Source organism: Apium graveolens, chromosome 2 (assembly GCF_009905375.1).
Source record: "Apium graveolens cultivar Ventura chromosome 2, ASM990537v1, whole genome shotgun sequence".
Lineage (NCBI taxonomy): Eukaryota > Viridiplantae > Streptophyta > Magnoliopsida > Apiales > Apiaceae > Apium > Apium graveolens.
Window position 1 is genome coordinate 139,186,474 of NC_133648.1, and position 20,299 is coordinate 139,206,772.

The 20,299-nt window shown below is 36.2% G+C and overlaps 1 protein-coding gene across 4 annotated transcripts in view; it reads left to right on the forward strand.

Moving 5' to 3' along the window:
• The window catches only part of LOC141706093 (homeobox protein knotted-1-like 7), a 65,830-nt gene that overhangs the window by 35,187 nt on the left and 10,344 nt on the right, over positions 1-20,299 (forward strand). Inside the window, exon 3 of one of the 4 annotated variants that reach the window (XM_074508926.1) lies at positions 1,944-2,534. The exons of 2 other annotated variants lie outside the window; for them this stretch is intronic. In XM_074508926.1, coding sequence (XP_074365027.1) covers positions 1,944-1,987 — 44 coding nt within the window. In that variant the 3' untranslated portion in view covers positions 1,988-2,534. Of the gene's footprint in view, positions 1-1,943; positions 2,535-20,299 lie in introns of those variants that run through there. One more of the 4 variants, XM_074508927.1, reaches the window with a different exon arrangement.

Below are 20,299 nucleotides of genomic sequence, written 5' to 3' on the forward strand. Positions count from 1 at the left end.
CTGATGCTCCCCTTGAATCAGTATTTCCAGTGCTATCAGTATTTGATCCATCAATATTTAAGGAATTAGAGTCTAATGAATTATTTAATGATGTTCCTCGAGTTGAATCACTTATAGAAGACTCTTGATGTGAATCATATTGCTCCCCCTCAACATGTGATTCAATATTTGCAGAATTTCCACTTACATGTGGATCATTAGAGTTTTGAGTGATATCAGGATTTTCTGTATTAGGATTTGTCAGTATATTAGGATTTAACTGTTCATCATATGGTACTTCATTTTCAAATCTCAACTCATCATGGTCATCTGCATCTTCTAGACCTGTGATTTTCTTGTCACCAAAAGATACATGTATAGACTCCATGAATGTCTTTATTCTCAAATTATACAATCTGAAAGCTTTTGTTGACAATGGATAGCCAACAAAAATGCCTTCATCAGCTTTTAGATCAAATTTAGTAAGCTGTTTTGGATCAATTTTGAGAACAAAACACTTGCAGCAAAAAATATGAAAGTATTTCAAATTTGGCTTCTTTCCCTTCACCATCTCGAATGGTGTTTTTCCATGATTGTTGATCAATGTTACATTTTATGTGAAGCAAGCAGTTTGCACAGACTCAGCCCAGAAGTAGGTAGGCAGTATTGCTTCCTCTAGCATGGTTCTTGCAGCTTCTATGATAGTTCTATTTTTTCTTTCAACAACTTCATTTTGTTGTGGAGTTCCAGGGGCAAAAAATTCTTTTTTTATCCCCTTATATTTGCAGAACTCTTTCATAGTATTGTTCTTGAATTCAATTCCATTATCACTTCTAATGATCATCACTTTGTATGTTGATCCTTTTTTAGTTATTTCACAAGAGCAAGTAGGATGGATGGAGATTCATCCTTGGTGTGCATAAAATATACCCATTTTTATCTTGTGTATTTATCAACAATTACAAGTGCATACCTCTTCTTGGTAATTGACATTACATTGACTGGACCAAAGAGATCGATATGAAGTAGATGATATGGTTCAAGAATAGAGGATTCAGTCTTACTCTTGAAAGATGTTATCCTTTGCTTTTCGTTCCGGGAAGAGTCATATAAGCTATCATGAGTAAATACTGCATTAGGAAATCCTCTTACAAGATCTTTTCTCACAAATTCATTGATGTTGTTGAAATTGAGATGAAAAAGTCTTTCATGCCAGTTCGAGCTGTCTTCCACAGATGCTCTACTTAGTAGACAAACTTATGATCCATTATTATTTATGGAGACCATGACTTCATATAATTTCCATGTATTACACCAGTCATCGCAATATTTCCATCAGACTTACTGATAATTGCACAATGTTCTTCATAGAAATTCACATTGTAACCTCTGTCATAGATCTGACTCATACTGATCAAATTATGCTTGAGTCCTGCAACCAGAGCTATATTTTCTATGATGATATTCCCAAGTTTGATTTTTCCATATCCCAAGATATTTCCTAAGTTGTCATCTCCATAAGAAACATTTGGGCCAACCTTCTCCTTAAACTCTGATAACAGGGATTTATAACCAGTCATGTGTTCTGAACATCCACTATCCAAGACTAGAGAATTTACTCTGTTACCCTGTAATCAACATATAAATCAATTAGTGTTTTTAAGGATCCAGACTTTCTTGGATCCTTTGGCCTCTTAAGTTTGTTAACATATTCAGTAGAAGAGCTCATAGCAGAGTTTATGTTAACATTATTATTATCACTATTTACACATGCAGAGTCAGTTTTTGCTTTATTTAAAGAGGGTTTCAGTTCATAATAATTAAAATATAAAATGTGATACTCTTTACATGTATAAATAGAGTGCCACTATTAAGTGGTATTTATGTCCACTTAGAACGCTTCGTAAAGGCTCGAATTGGTGTTTTGTACTCAAGTTGTTTGTGTTTTTGATGTGTTTTTATAGTGTTTTGCATTTCAGGGCATAATTGGAAGCAAGAATGGTTTTAAATTATTTTTATTTTAGAAGAGGGTTAGGATGGAGCCTCGGTTGATTGCGCGGAAGAAGCCATCAATTGCAGTCAAGAAAAGAAGAAAAATCAAGTTTTTCCAGAAGGTCAGGGCGACCGCGCTACACTTGGGAGTGGCCGTGCCATACTCAGAGCGGCCGCACTGTACTTGAGGGTGGCCGCGCTGGGTCGTTTTCCAGAATCCTGATTCTTCTCTGATTTTGAGATTTTGAAGCCTAGCTCGATTCTGAAGCCTATATAACTCCTAAATAAGACGTATTTCATAACGAAGAGTAAGGAGATAACAACAAGAAGACCTAATAGCACAATTCAAAAAAGTAGAAGATGATCTTGTTTTTACTTGAGATTCTTTGCTTAAGTTGTAATCTTGGATGCTTATTGTAACACCCCCAGATCCGGGGTCGGGGATCCGAGTCGTCACGGTCTTTCATTCCACAATACCACTTCACTTACTTAATAAAAATAACCTTATGCTGTGACCCCACACTAACACACACCACAACCCGTTATAGTCTCAGAGATGAACATCAAAAAAATATAACCACAAGTAATTATATTCCACAATTATCTGCCAATACACCTTAAAAGGTTTTCTGAATAGATTTACATTTTATTTGCCATTATTACAATTCATATTATACATAAGTCTGGTACATCAAAAGTTGAAAGCCTAGCCTATTGGTAGTTCCTACCTCAGCTACAGCAGCATCAACGCTTCCAGAAGACTGCCGAACGTTTTCTAACCTCTTGCGAATCGGGAGCTTGGTCCGGTTCATCTTGTCTATCTGATGTTGTGTGATGAAAGAAGAAAGCAAGGGTGAGCAGCAAGCCCACCAAAATAATATGCATAATTATTTACAGTATATGAGTCTACTCATAATACTCATGAAAGTCTTGGTCAAAAGAAATGAACCAAGTTGATAACTTAATGCGATGAAGTCGCAAAATATTCAGTATATATATATACATATATACTTTTCAAAATATTGGAAGTCCTCTTCCATGCATAATATACACAAAGTCCCAGTGTATAAAAATATCGTTGCAAGGTGATCTCATATATCTAACCTTGTCTCAACGTTTTTCTGAAAATCTTTGTCATTCATAAGACAATTATTAATTAGATATAAGTTTAAAGGATGAAGTTACCAAATACTTCACTACACTTATATCATTCCCAAATACTACTTGAACTACCACCGTTCAAGTTATAATCAATTTCAAAAGTTCATCCCACTGATGAGACCACAAGATAAGACTTGAATAGATTCAATCTTTGAAATATTATTGAATGAAAAAGTTATGAGATACTTTATTTAGCCCCGATATATATATCCACATATATATATCCCTTTAAACATTTCCTGGAACCTCTGTTATGCAAAGTATGAACAGAGTTTGAAACATCCAATGAATTTTGGAAAGGAAAAGAATTTTGGCATAAACCCGATATCTCGCTGATCAGGCAAAGATACCAATAAGTAACCTTTTCTACTAGTAGATGGACGAATTCCCCACTGGTCATCACCCTGGTCATAATTAAGACCTATGCTGGACTGCCACTCAGCCACCTATGCATTTGATGGACTCCCACTGAGCCACTTACACAATAATAGACCGTACCTCGGCCTGTCGCTTATGCCGACTCAATGAGAGGGGCTTACTTCCCGAACTTTGGGCAAGTAATCAATTCATTTACCAAATCTGCAACCTTGTTGCGAATATAAAATACACCACAGAGCCGGATTTCCCAGGTTTTGAGCGGGTATTTAAATCCCCTTTAAAAAGGAAGATCTTAAATATAAAAATGAGTTTTGGGATCCGCTCTGACTTTTAAAAACCATTTTGAAGACTCGAAAACACTTTAAAGAGTGTTTGGAGTAAGGCTGATTTAATGAAGTAAATCAGTCCCCAGAATATTAGAAAATATCTGAATATTATTAATTAAATAATATTCCCATGAAGAATAGTCTTTATAAAAATAATTGAAGTAGAAGTATTAAAATTTATACTTGAAACGAGTATTAAATAACCAAAGATATACTTATATGAAAGTATTATCTTTATTTGAATAATCGAAAATAAGTTTGATTATTAACACCTTATTCTTTAATAAAATAAAGAATATATTTCAGCAAATAATCGGAGTCATAGATCCTCAAATGAATATTCAATTAATATTCAATAAATAATATAAACTGAGTCATAAGCCTTCGAATGAATATTCAAATAATATTCAATAAATAATATAAAAGAGTCATAAGCCCTCGAATGAATATTCAAATAATATTCAAATAAATAAATAAAAGGAGTCATACGCCTTCGAATAATATTCGAAATAATATTCAATAATAAAATAAAGTTAAAGTTATCGAATAAACCTTATTCGATTAATAGTTTGGAAAAACTATAACCATATATATATATATAAATATATATATATATATATATATATATCCATATCCATATAAACTCTACTCGGGATCCTCGACTCCCGGTTTTAGAAAATATTTTCACCTTTGGGTCCCTATACTAAGGGTGTATGCAAAATACCGCTATCCTCTAGCATAGGTATTATCAACTGAACCAACAGATATATATTCCAAGAATATGAAACAGGCATGCATACATACTATATCACATGCTACAATATATCGCATCATTTGCTAATTATCCAACATGCATCTATCGCAAGATAATGCAAATACATATATTCATCACAACAACAGTATAACGGATAGAATACTTGCCTGAGCGACTTGGGGGTGAGAAAGGCTCGGGACGAGTCTGATAACCTATAAACAACAAGTACGTTGGAATTAAACCAAAATCACTTGTAAACCTATACCTTAACTAACTTAGACTCTAACGCTTGTTTTGCGCTCACTGGTTTGCTTAAGTCACTCGGGTACCCTCGGCTCCGCCATTTTTAATAATTTAACCTTTACGAGTATAGGGACCCAAAGGTGTTTCATGCATTAATTAACCCTTTTTGGTCTTTAACCTACATTTCAAAGTAAGGCGAGGGAAAAAGTTTCGTTCGCGAAACGCCGTTACTTGAAACGGTCGTTTCTCCTAAACCGTAAATCGGAATCGAACGAACTACATATCAAAACGAAGCTCGTAATATGAGCTATCTAAACATGGCAGTGGTCACAATCTAGCAGGGGGTTCTCGGGTCCTAATGCTATGCACAAAAACAGTCCAAAGAAAATCGGACATTACGACGGCTATGTTTACGCGATTACCAATATTTATACCACTCCAATTCTTTACCAATTCACTACAAACCACCCAACCATCATCAATACATCAAACACAACTTATATCAAGGCAAAGTCAGTCCATAATCTCAAGGTTTTCCAACTTATTCAACCACAAACATGATCTACTAATCCATAACTTAAGATTCATTAACCATTAACCAAGATTCATATCCAAAATCACCACAAATCCAACCCAACTATCTAACATACATGGATCTTGCTATACATACATGGATATTTCTATATAGACATTAATCCATCCATAAACTCATCAAAACTCAAAGTTCAAACTATAAGTTAAAGGTGAAAGTTGTTTATACCTCCTTGAAGCTTCCTAACACAACCCAAGAGCTTTGAATGCCTAAAAGAACCTTGATCCTTGCTTGTATAACCTTAATCTTTCATAAAAATCCAAGAAAACTAAAGTTATTTCTTGAAGGTTACTATTCACCATCTTTTTCCTTGATTTATAGAAAAAGATTGGCTTGGAATTAGAAGCTTAAACTTATAGGAAGTATGTAACTTAACTAGGAGAAGCTAGGATAATTACCTTGCTAAATAATAAGTGGTGGAGCTTGGATCTTCAAATTTTAAGAAATGGGCCGAGAGCTAGCTTGGGAAGAATGATATTTTTGTGTTTTGTTTGATGAAAATGAAATGATTTGCTTGGTTGGTTGATTTTTGTGTTGTTTTTTGGTTAATGACTTAATTAACCTTTTATTTGTGTGGTTATAAACCAACCACACCTCCTCCTTCCCTATGTCATGCTTGTGTCACCTTGCACATGTCATTATGCTCCCACTTGTCCACACCTTGTGGTTTGATGATGTCACAATCCCTGGCTTCTTGTACAAGCTTGTCTCTTGGTCACTTATTTGTTTTACGGTTCGCTTATCTTTCGTTCTCGTTTATCGTTTGAGGGATCATACCCGGGATCTTATTACTTAGGTTCCCTTAACCTTTCTCAATATATTATATTCCTTTTATGATCCTCTCTTATAATCCTTTAATTTAAATCCTTTTTATCCTGTTACCTTATACTCAATTCTCTCCGTATATTGTGGATTTCCGGGAAAAATCAAAGTGTTCGGAATTGGATTCTGACGATCTTTACATACACTTATATACCACATAGAGTACTAATAATATCCCATAAGATCAATAACAGAACCCCTACATAGCGTGGCATGAAAAGTTTTCTCATTCAGCAAAAACACTATTCATAAGGGTTTCAAAAATTCCCAAAAATTGGGGTTATTACAGTCTCCCCTCCTTAAAAGGATTCCGTCCCGGAATCAGATTGAAAATGAATAGGGATACCTTCCTAGCATTGCACCTTCTAACTCTTAAGTAAATTTTTCCACATTGTGGTCCTACCACCAAACTCTGCCTAGTTTAATAATCCTTCTCCTAAGCACTTGTTCTTTTTCACTCTATAACCCTTCCTGGTTGCTCCATATAGGTTACGTCGGGTTGCATATCTATGCGCTCATATGCCTCTATTTATCTGGCATCTAAATTACACTTCCTTAACATTGATACGTGAAACACGTTACGACCTGCTACATGTTCGGGGTTAGGGCTAGCTCATATGCTAACTTCCCAAACGTCTTAATATATCCAAGGGTCCAACAAATTGTAGACTTAGCTTTCCTTCCTTTCCGAACCTCATCAATCCCTTCCAAGGGATACCTATAACATTATAGGTCCCCTATTTCATACTCTTTGTCCTTTCGTGTCAAATCAACATACTTATCATGTCTATCTTGGGCTACTACCAGCCGTCCTCTGATTAGATCTATCATACCCTTGGTCCTTTAGACTACTGCGGGTCCGAGCATCTTGCGCTCTACAACTTCATCCTAACATAAGGGAGATCGACATTGTCTTCCTTCAAGGATCTCATAAGGCGACATCTCGATAATGACATATGATCTATTGTCGTAAGATAACTCAATCCGAATTAAGTGATCATTCCAAATTCTTTCAAGTCTATTACACAGACTCTCATCATAGCTTCCAATCATTAGAGCTCTTGCTTCTCAATACCCATTCTTTTCCAGTTCGTAATCGCTATCACCTTTCGTTCCTAATATTATACTGGTTATACTTTTGCTCGTTAGCGTTCTATAACCTTTTAATAACCACGTCAACCTTAGTATCACGAATGTGTTCCCATTCCGCATACTACCACCACTTCATTACTCCTTTTTCAGTTGTTTCTATTTTCCGGAATTTGATCAATCAAATAGAAGTAAAGGAATTTGTTGAGAGATCACTATGATCACGAACACTTGTCCTATTGCATAGTTAGTACAGAAGGTGGCCAGCCTTTAGTACTTGACAAGCAATTAAACAATAGATGGTATCCTACTAGGCTTCTATCACACAGATAGATAGTCATTCGGCAATACCTCCCCTTCTGGAAGGGTTGTCCTTCTCAGATTACATGAAATGAAAAGAAGAGAAAAGAACGAATTGAAGAGAATTGTATATTCATAAAAATTTTATTGCCATAAAATATCTGGCTTGGAATCTACCTCTGAACTATAGAGGTTTGTCATAGAAGAACAAAATATATATGTATTTATATCCGCATCAAGTATTATAGCATCGCATTTCACGTGCCTAAATATTTTCGCTATCCCGTCCATCATTCTATGGACCCATGCTCTTCCTCGAGCTTATACACAATTACCTTTGAAACTCCCTCGACATCGAAAATCGAATCTGGGATCTCATTCTAGACATCATCGTTACTAGAATTCTATGCTTGCACCGCAACCTTCCTCGTATAATAATACGACTATCTATTGATAAGAAAGAATAATTATTCACCAGGTAGATACTCTACTTAATTAGTCTATCAATGATAACTTATACACTACCACGACCCGATTAGTGGTACTCAATCTCAACACCCATTCCAATACAACTCTCACGGTTGTAATCAGCTCACTACTCGCAGAATCATTGCTGCCTTACTATGGTCCACCACTGACCCACTGTCATCATTCACTTTCCATAAAATCTTAACAGCTAACCATACGGAGTCCATACATGTCGTATCAAATCCTTCTAAGGAGGTAACATAATCACCATTTCTGATTCATGAAGAACACTCCTAATCCTGACATACATACCTGACATGAAGCAGATAAAATTTGCAGAAGAGTTTCGCTCAAAGCAACGATAGCATGTTAATACCATTCTAAATCATATGCCTTAAATAGAAGACTTACTCAAAGGTTCGTCTAGTCCTTTTGGAAACATGGTCCTGGCTTATCCCAAGATAGGACCTCCTAAGATAGATAGCCCGTTCATGGCGATTACACGAATTAAACCTTTACCAACTACTATTACGGTTGGGTATTGCACAGTCATCAGAAGGAATGTCAATCTTCCAAACCATAATTCAACCTTCACATTTTTTTTTTTAACCATCATCACTGTATTCTTTTGGCACACGCGCCTATAATTATCCACTTACCTTTAAAGTGTCGGCCACCTCTTTGGCCTTTCCTGATAGTACAATTTCCTTATAGTCAATGTCATTTTAACCACCTCCAAATAATTTTCTACCTCATTTCAATCACAGCTTATGTGAAGATGTTTTCCTTAAAATCTGATGAGTAAAAAAAAATATCACCATTTTTCCATAAGTTATTGCCTCAATCTTTAGAGGTTAATCACTGTCACGACTGACTCTCAATCATACTTAGAACATCTTTTATCCTAGGCCCTAATTGCCCTGACAATTTCAACCTTTACTGGTTCGATCCATACTTTCTCGTGGTTTAACACGTGCCCCACTTGGCAACATCATAATTACGTCATATTTCCTTTATCATCATTTCTATTCTTGAGAATTTTGGATATTACCTTTCTCCTTGTAAAACCTCTAAGGTTATTCTTAAATTCTTCATTCGGTACTCCCTAGGTACAGGGTATATCAAAATACCATTTACTAATACTAGAACCATAGTCTATATACTTCTGAAAAAATTTCTCCATTGATCCTTAAAGGTTGTTAATACCTTAATCCTTCCCAATTCATACTGTCAAACTCATACTATCCCTACTAAGGGTGAAATGCCAACCTTTATGCATTCCCCTTAGGATTCATTTTAAGTTACCGATGTTCTATCCTTAATTCCACCTTTAAAAGGTACCTGCATCCTTCCATGGATAAATCAAGTCATATATCCTTGATAGATTATCTTATTCAACATTCCCCATCTCGATAGTCTATACCTCACTTCATAATAGCATCCTTATTCAAATTGAGGTCAATCCATATGGCCTCCAAAAGATAACAATGGTCATCCGCTTGTCTTGCCTAATTTGGTAACGATAACAAGGATGTTCTGGAAGATATTGGTCGTGTTCAACGTGAACTTCTTCTTAATAATTCCTTATTTACTTTTGTTGTTTATCTCAACAGTCATCTCAATGTTGGGATATCGTTCATACCTGGCGTCTCCCTTCCTGGGTATCAAGCCACCGGTCTTACACTTCACATTCTTGAAGGTTACTTCCTTCATCCAATTTTCCTAATTTCTTACTTCCTTGTCTCCTCAGTCTATCCGCGTCTCATATTTAACCTTCGAACTATCTCAAGTTTTCCTCAATCCTCCCAACTTAAAGGGGATAAAATATACATAACTCTTATGCCTTCAACCATCAATTTAACTCATGGTGAATCACCCTTATCCTGACGATCACATACTTTTCTATTTCTATTACTACGAGTTCTTAGGGTTTCCTCATACCCAACTCCCTTATCGTTCCTCAAACTCTATTGCTGTTATATTCTTTTCCACTTCAATTTCCTTTTATTTTCCTTTCTCTTATCATTATTTCATGAACGAACACAACATAAGCATTGATTTCAAACATCCCGTCATTCTGGATTCGTGTCCTCAGAACGAATCTTGATAACTTTTATAACTTAGATTCATAATTCATCATACTCATCCACTTTTGTTCTAGCTCCAAAGCTTTTACACTATCTCCATAACCTTGGGAATTACTTTCCCGAAAACAATTGACTGAACTTAAATCAGTTTATTCTATCCTCTGGCTCCGTGCCTTTCTTGGTCTTTCACCAGCAGGTGGCCTCTCTCTTAGGAGGGTAAGTGATAAAAATAGTCTTTTGTGATTCGTCAATCATTTAGAATCTCAACTGATTCCTCTATTTCCTTTAGTCAGGCTATTGCCTCGACTGGGTCAACCTGTTCCTTGGAACTCTGAGAGCTTAACGACTTAAAGGTCATGAAGAATTTCCTACCGCATTGTTTCCTCAAGGTGGTGGTTGGGGATAATAGTCTAAGTTCTTTTAAGACAGGTCCATGAATTTCCGTATAGGAGTACCGTCTTGGGTCTCCTTATCTCGCTCGACTTTTGTTTCCTCAGTCTAAATGTTTCTTCCTACTCCCCATACTTGGAGTCATCTTTTAATTTAAAATCTTCATTTTCCACTTTATTATTTTCCGGGTTCTTTATATCTTAATTGCGACCTCCCTGATTATCACGTTCAGGGTTTGCTCTAAATCTTATTCCTCAAACTAGCTTTCATCTAAGATTTCATCTTTAGGCTCTTGAACATTTGGAACCCAATTTCTATAGGAATGCCTCATTATTCCTTTATCATCTTTCTCGGTATTAATCTCATATCTATTTGTTGGCTCTCTGCCTTCATTCATCACTTTTACTGGCACAATATTTTCTTTTCCAATAATTCGGGCTGTATTGCAATCTCAAACAGCTTTTCGGTACCGGCTCCGGTTACCTTCACTTCTATTTCCATTTTCTCAAAATCTCTTATAAACTCCCCAAAAGACATTATCATCTTGAGTCTCTCCTTTTTACTAAGGGCATCAGCCACCACATTGGCTTTCCCCCGAATGATAAAGAATCTCATAATCGTAATCCTTGATTAGCTCTAACCGCCTCCTCTGGCGTATGTTGAGCTCTTTCTACGCAAAAATGTACTAGAGCTCCTATGGTTTGTGTAAATCTTGCACTTCTCTCCATACAAGTAGTGCCTCCAATCTTTAGGGAAAAACTATTGCCACGAGCCCAAGCTCATGGGTGGGGATATCGAATTTTATACTTCCTTAATTGTCTTGACGCAGACGCGATTATCTTGCTGTGCTATATAAGAAGCACCCTAATTCCTTATGCGAAGCGTCACTTACAAATCACAAAATCTCATTTTTCATCCGGCAACGCCAACATATGGGCCGCCACCAACCTTTGCTTCAGTTGTTAAAATCTTTTCTCGTATTTCTCTGTCCATTCGAACTTCTCAGTCTTACGAGTAAGCCGCGTTAAAGGGGCTACTATCTTTACAACTTGAACGAACCTCCGGTAGTGACCGGCCAATCCTACCTCTGGTAGTTTCCCTAACCATGGTCATCAATTCCTCAGTGGTCCTTTATTCATTCTTGTCAGGATCCTCCATGGGATCCTCCTCAATAACTATCCCTTCTAGGACAACATCATCAACCGCTGCATCCTCACTATCAACATCATCCGGTCCTGCATTAGGACACTCTATCGGATCCGCAATCCGATCTCCAATTAGTAATAAAATATCATCGCGATGTTGCTCCTCAACCTCAGGGTTCGGAGTCCCGCTACCATATACGATAACGAACTACGCTCCTATCACGATATTTATAAGGGTTCCCATAAGGGTTTTAACTGTCAGTGCTACGTTAGGTAGCCCGACTATGAACTTGGCAAGAGTTCTTATTATCTTAGTTAACTTATTATCTTAACGTCCCATCATCTCTGAGGTTTATAACGCTTAGCTCTGATACCATTTCTGTAACACCCCCAGATCCGGGGTCGGGGATCCGAGTTGTCACGGTCTTTCATTCCACAATACCACTTCACTTACTTAATAAAAATAACCTTATGCTGTGACCCCACACTAACACACACCACAACCCGTTATAGTCTCAGAGATGAACATCAAAAAAATATAACCACAAGTAATTATATTCCACAATTATCTGCCAATACACCTTAAAAGGTTTTCTGAATAGATTTACATTTTATTTGCCATTATTACAATTCATATTATACATAAGTCTGGTACATCAAAAGTTGAAAGCCTAGCCTATTGGTAGTTCCTACCTCAGCTACAGCAGCATCAACGCTTCCAGAAGACTGCCGAACGTTTTCTAACCTCTTGCGAATCGGGAGCTTGGTCCGGTTCATCTTGTCTATCTGATGTTGTGTGATGAAAGAAGAAAGCAAGGGTGAGCAGCAAGCCCACCAAAATAATATGCATAATTATTTACAGTATATGAGTCTACTCATAATACTCATGAAAGTCTTGGTCAAAAGAAATGAACCAAGTTGATAACTTAATGCGATGAAGTCGCAAAATATTCAGTATATATATACATATATACTTTTCAAAATATTGGAAGTCCTCTTCCATGCATAATATACACAAAGTCCCAGTGTATAAAAATATCGTTGCAAGGTGATCTCATATATCTAACCTTGTCTCAACGTTTTTCTGAAAATCTTTGTCATTCATAAGACAATTATTAATTAGATATAAGTTTAAAGGATGAAGTTACCAAATACTTCACTACACTTATATCATTCCCAAATACTACTTGAACTACCACCGTTCAAGTTATAATCAATTTCAAAAGTTCATCCCACTGATGAGACCACAAGATAAGACTTGAATAGATTCAATCTTTGAAATATTATTGAATGAAAAAGTTATGAGATACTTTATTTAGCCCCGATATATATATATCCACATATATATATCCCTTTAAACATTTCCTGGAACCTCTGTTATGCAAAGTATGAACAGAGTTTGAAACATCCAATGAATTTTGGAAAGGAAAAGAATTTTGGCATAAACCCGATATCTCGCTGATCAGGCAAAGATACCAATAAGTAACCTTTTCTACTAGTAGATGGACGAATTCCCCACTGGTCATCACCCTGGTCATAATTAAGACCTATGCTGGACTGCCACTCAGCCACCTATGCATTTGATGGACTCCCACTGAGCCACTTACACAATAATAGACCGTACCTCGGCCTGTCGCTTATGCCGACTCAATGAGAGGGGCTTACTTCCCGAACTTTGGGCAAGTAATCAATTCATTTACCAAATCTGCAACCTTGTTGCGAATATAAAATACACCACAGAGCCGGATTTCCCAGGTTTTGAGCGGGTATTTAAATCCCCTTTAAAAAGGAAGATCTTAAATATAAAAATGAGTTTTGGGATCCGCTCTGACTTTTAAAAACCATTTTGAAGACTCGAAAACACTTTAAAGAGTGTTTGGAGTAAGGCTGATTTAATGAAGTAAATCAGTCCCCAGAATATTAGAAAATATCTGAATATTATTAATTAAATAATATTCCCATGAAGAATAGTCTTTATAAAAATAATTGAAGTAGAAGTATTAAAATTTATACTTGAAACGAGTATTAAATAACCAAAGATATACTTATATGAAAGTATTATCTTTATTTGAATAATCGAAAATAAGTTTGATTATTAACACCTTATTCTTTAATAAAATAAAGAATATATTTCAGCAAATAATCGGAGTCATAGATCCTCAAATGAATATTCAATTAATATTCAATAAATAATATAAACTGAGTCATAAGCCTTCGAATGAATATTCAAATAATATTCAATAAATAATATAAAAGAGTCATAAGCCCTCGAATGAATATTCAAATAATATTCAAATAAATAAATAAAAGGAGTCATACGCCTTCGAATAATATTCGAAATAATATTCAATAATAAAATAAAGTTAAAGTTATCGAATAAACCTTATTCGATTAATAGTTTGGAAAAACTATAACCATATATATATATATAAATATATATATATATATATATATCCATATCCATATAAACTCTACTCGGGATCCTCGACTCCCGGTTTTAGAAAATATTTTCACCTTTGGGTCCCTATACTAAGGGTGTATGCAAAATACCGCTATCCTCTAGCATAGGTATTATCAACTGAACCAACAGATATATATTCCAAGAATATGAAACAGGCATGCATACATACTATATCACATGCTACAATATATCGCATCATTTGCTAATTATCCAACATGCATCTATCGCAAGATAATGCAAATACATATATTCATCACAACAACAGTATAACGGATAGAATACTTGCCTGAGCGACTTGGGGGTGAGAAAGGCTCGGGACGAGTCTGATAACCTATAAACAACAAGTACGTTGGAATTAAACCAAAATCACTTGTAAACCTATACTTTAACTAACTTAGACTCTAACGCTTGTTTTGCGCTCACTGGTTTGCTTAAGTCACTCGGGTACCCTCGGCTCCGCCATTTTTAATAATTTAACCTTTACGAGTTTTAAAGCGATTCCTTCGCGAATGACTTACCAACTGCCTAACACACTTACCATAAATGTTTCATGCATTAATTAACCCTTTTTGGTCTTTAACCTACATTTCAAAGTAAGGCGAGGGAAAAAGTTTCGTTCGCGAAACGCCGTTACTTGAAACGGTCGTTTCTCCTAAACCGTAAATCGGAATCGAACGAACTACATATCAAAACGAAGCTCGTAATATGAGCTATCTAAACATGGCAGTGGTCACAATCTAGCAGGGGGTTCTCGGGTCCTAATGCTATGCACAAAAACAGTCCAAAGAAAATCGGACATTACGACGGCTATGTTTACGCGATTACCAATATTTATACCACTCCAATTCTTTACCAATTCACTACAAACCACCCAACCATCATCAATACATCAAACACAACTTATATCAAGGCAAAGTCAGTCCATAATCTCAAGGTTTTCCAACTTATTCAACCACAAACATGATCTACTAATCCATAACTTAAGATTCATTAACCATTAACCAAGATTCATATCCAAAATCACCACAAATCCAACCCAACTATCTAACATACATGGATCTTGCTATACATACATGGATATTTCTATATAGACATTAATCCATCCATAAACTCATCAAAACTCAAAGTTCAAACTATAAGTTAAAGGTGAAAGTTGTTTATACCTCCTTGAAGCTTCCTAACACAACCCAAGAGCTTTGAATGCCTAAAAGAACCTTGATCCTTGCTTGTATAACCTTAATCTTTCATAAAAATCCAAGAAAACTAAAGTTATTTCTTGAAGGTTACTATTCACCATCTTTTTCCTTGATTTATAGAAAAAGATTGGCTTGGAATTAGAAGCTTAAACTTATAGGAAGTATGTAACTTAACTAGGAGAAGCTAGGATAATTACCTTGCTAAATAATAAGTGGTGGAGCTTGGATCTTCAAATTTTAAGAAATGGGCCGAGAGCTAGCTTGGGAAGAATGATATTTTTGTGTTTTGTTTGATGAAAATGAAATGATTTGCTTGGTTGGTTGATTTTTGTGTTGTTTTTTGGTTAATGACTTAATTAACCTTTTATTTGTGTGGTTATAAACCAACCACACCTCCTCCTTCCCTATGTCATGCTTGTGTCACCTTGCACATGTCATTATGCTCCCACTTGTCCACACCTTGTGGTTTGATGATGTCACAATCCCTGGCTTCTTGTACAAGCTTGTCTCTTGGTCACTTATTTGTTTTACGGTTCGCTTATCTTTCGTTCTCGTTTATCGTTTGAGGGATCATACCCGGGATCTTATTACTTAGGTTCCCTTAACCTTTCTCAATATATTATATTCCTTTTATGATCCTCTCTTATAATCCTTTAATTTAAATCCTTTTTATCCTGTTACCTTATACTCAATTCTCTCCGTATATTGTGGATTTCCGGGAAAAATCAAAGTGTTCGGAATTGGATTCTGACGATCTTTACATACACTTATATACCACATAGAGTACTAATAATATCCCATAAGATCAATAACAGAACCCCTACATAGCGTGGCATGAAAAGTTTTCTCATTCAGCAAAAACACTATTCATAAGGGTTTCAAAAATTCCCAAAAATTGGGGTTATTACAGTCTCCCCTCCTTAAAAGGATTCCGTCCCGGAATCAGATTGAAAATGAATAGGGATACCTTCCTAGCATTGCACCTTCTAACTCTTAAGTAAATTTTTCCACATTGTGGTCCTACCACCAAACTCTGCCTAGTTTAATAATCCTTCTCCTAAGCACTTGTTCTTTTTCACTCTATAACCCTTCCTGGTTGCTCCATATAGGTTACGTCGGGTTGCATATCTATGCGCTCATATGCCTCTATTTATCTGGCATCTAAATTACACTTCCTTAACATTGATACGTGAAACACGTTACGACCTGCTACATGTTCGGGGTTAGGGCTAGCTCATATGCTAACTTCCCAAACGTCTTAATATATCCAAGGGTCCAACAAATTGTAGACTTAGCTTTCCTTCCTTTCCGAACCTCATCAATCCCTTCCAAGGGATACCTATAACATTATAGGTCCCCTATTTCATACTCTTTGTCCTTTCGTGTCAAATCAACATACTTATCATGTCTATCTTGGGCTACTACCAGCCGTCCTCTGATTAGATCTATCATACCCTTGGTCCTTTAGACTACTGCGGGTCCGAGCATCTTGCGCTCTACAACTTCATCCTAACATAAGGGAGATCGACATTGTCTTCCTTCAAGGATCTCATAAGGCGACATCTCGATAATGACATATGATCTATTGTCGTAAGATAACTCAATCCGAATTAAGTGATCATTCCAAATTCTTTCAAGTCTATTACACAGACTCTCATCATAGCTTCCAATCATTAGAGCTCTTGCTTCTCAATACCCATTCTTTTCCAGTTCGTAATCGCTATCACCTTTCGTTCCTAATATTATACTGGTTATACTTTTGCTCGTTAGCGTTCTATAACCTTTTAATAACCACGTCAACCTTAGTATCACGAATGTGTTCCCATTCCGCATACTACCACCACTTCATTACTCCTTTTTCAGTTGTTTCTATTTTCCGGAATTTGATCAATCAAATAGAAGTAAAGGAATTTGTTGAGAGATCACTATGATCACGAACACTTGTCCTATTGCATAGTTAGTACAGAAGGTGGCCAGCCTTTAGTACTTGACAAGCAATTAAACAATAGATGGTATCCTACTAGGCTTCTATCACACAGATAGATAGTCATTCGGCAATACCTCCCCTTCTGGAAGGGTTGTCCTTCTCAGATTACATGAAATGAAAAGAAGAGAAAAGAACGAATTGAAGAGAATTGTATATTCATAAAAATTTTATTGCCATAAAATATCTGGCTTGGAATCTACCTCTGAACTATAGAGGTTTGTCATAGAAGAACAAAATATATATGTATTTATATCCGCATCAAGTATTATAGCATCGCATTTCACGTGCCTAAATATTTTCGCTATCCCGTCCATCATTCTATGGACCCATGCTCTTCCTCGAGCTTATACACAATTACCTTTGAAACTCCCTCGACATCGAAAATCGAATCTGGGATCTCATTCTAGACATCATCGTTACTAGAATTCTATGCTTGCACCGCAACCTTCCTCGTATAATAATACGACTATCTATTGATAAGAAAGAATAATTATTCACCAGGTAGATACTCTACTTAATTAGTCTATCAATGATAACTTATACACTACCACGACCCGATTAGTGGTACTCAATCTCAACACCCATTCCAATACAACTCTCACGGTTGTAATCAGCTCACTACTCGCAGAATCATTGCTGCCTTACTATGGTCCACCACTGACCCACTGTCATCATTCACTTTCCATAAAATCTTAACAGCTAACCATACGGAGTCCATACATGTCGTATCAAATCCTTCTAAGGAGGTAACATAATCACCATTTCTGATTCATGAAGAACACTCCTAATCCTGACATACATACCTGACATGAAGCAGATAAAATTTGCAGAAGAGTTTCGCTCAAAGCAACGATAGCATGTTAATACCATTCTAAATCATATGCCTTAAATAGAAGACTTACTCAAAGGTTCGTCTAGTCCTTTTGGAAACATGGTCCTGGCTTATCCCAAGATAGGACCTCCTAAGATAGATAGCCCGTTCATGGCGATTACACGAATTAAACCTTTACCAACTACTATTACGGTTGGGTATTGCACAGTCATCAGAAGGAATGTCAATCTTCCAAACCATAATTCAACCTTCACATTTTTTTTTTTAACCATCATCACTGTATTCTTTTGGCACACGCGCCTATAATTATCCACTTACCTTTAAAGTGTCGGCCACCTCTTTGGCCTTTCCTGATAGTACAATTTCCTTATAGTCAATGTCATTTTAACCACCTCCAAATAATTTTCTACCTCATTTCAATCACAGCTTATGTGAAGATGTTTTCCTTAAAATCTGATGAGTAAAAAAAAATATCACCATTTTTCCATAAGTTATTGCCTCAATCTTTAGAGGTTAATCACTGTCACGACTGACTCTCAATCATACTTAGAACATCTTTTATCCTAGGCCCTAATTGCCCTGACAATTTCAACCTTTACTGGTTCGATCCATACTTTCTCGTGGTTTAACACGTGCCCCACTTGGCAACATCATAATTACGTCATATTTCCTTTATCATCATTTCTATTCTTGAGAATTTTGGATATTACCTTTCTCCTTGTAAAACCTCTAAGGTTATTCTTAAATTCTTCATTCGGTACTCCCTAGGTACAGGGTATATCAAAATACCATTTACTAATACTAGAACCATAGTCTATATACTTCTGAAAAAATTTCTCCATTGATCCTTAAAGGTTGTTAATACCTTAATCCTTCCCAATTCATACTGTCAAACTCATACTATCCCTACTAAGGGTGAAATGCCAACCTTTATGCATTCCCCTTAGGATTCATTTTAAGTTACCGATGTTCTATCCTTAATTCCACCTTTAAAAGGTACCTGCATCCTTCCATGGATAAATCAAGTCATATATCCTTGATAGATTATCTTATTCAACATTCCCCATCTCGATAGTCTATACCTCACTTCATAATAGCATCCTTATTCAAATTGAGGTCAATCCATATGGCCTCCAAAAGATAACAATGGTCATCCGCTTGTCTTGCCTAATTTGGTAACGATAACAAGGATGTTCTGGAAGATATTGGTCGTGTTCAACGTGAACTTCTTCTTAATAATTCCTTATTTACTTTTGTTGTTTATCTCAACAGTCATCTCAATGTTGGGATATCGTTCATACCTGGCGTCTCCCTTCCTGGGTATCAAGCCACCGGTCTTACACTTCACATTCTTGAAGGTTACTTCCTTCATCCAATTTTCCTAATTTCTTACTTCCTTGTCTCCTCAGTCTATCCGCGTCTCATATTTAACCTTCGAACTATCTCAAGTTTTCCTCAATCCTCCCAACTTAAAGGGGATAAAATATACATAACTCTTATGCCTTCAACCATCAATTTAACTCATGGTGAATCACCCTTATCCTGACGATCACATACTTTTCTATTTCTATTACTACGAGTTCTTAGGGTTTCCTCATACCCAACTCCCTTATCGTTCCTCAAACTCTATTGCTGTTATATTCTTTTCCACTTCAATTTCCTTTTATTTTCCTTTCTCTTATCATTATTTCATGAACGAACACAACATAAGCATTGATTTCAAACATCCCGTCATTCTGGATTCGTGTCCTCAGAACGAATCTTGATAACTTTTATAACTTAGATTCATAATTCATCATACTCATCCACTTTTGTTCTAGCTCCAAAGCTTTTACACTATCTCCATAACCTTGGGAATTACTTTCCCGAAAACAATTGACTGAACTTAAATCAGTTTATTCTATCCTCTGGCTCCGTGCCTTTCTTGGTCTTTCACCAGCAGGTGGCCTCTCTCTTAGGAGGGTAAGTGATAAAAATAGTCTTTTGTGATTCGTCAATCATTTAGAATCTCAACTGATTCCTCTATTTCCTTTAGTCAGGCTATTGCCTCGACTGGGTCAACCTGTTCCTTGGAACTCTGAGAGCTTAACGACTTAA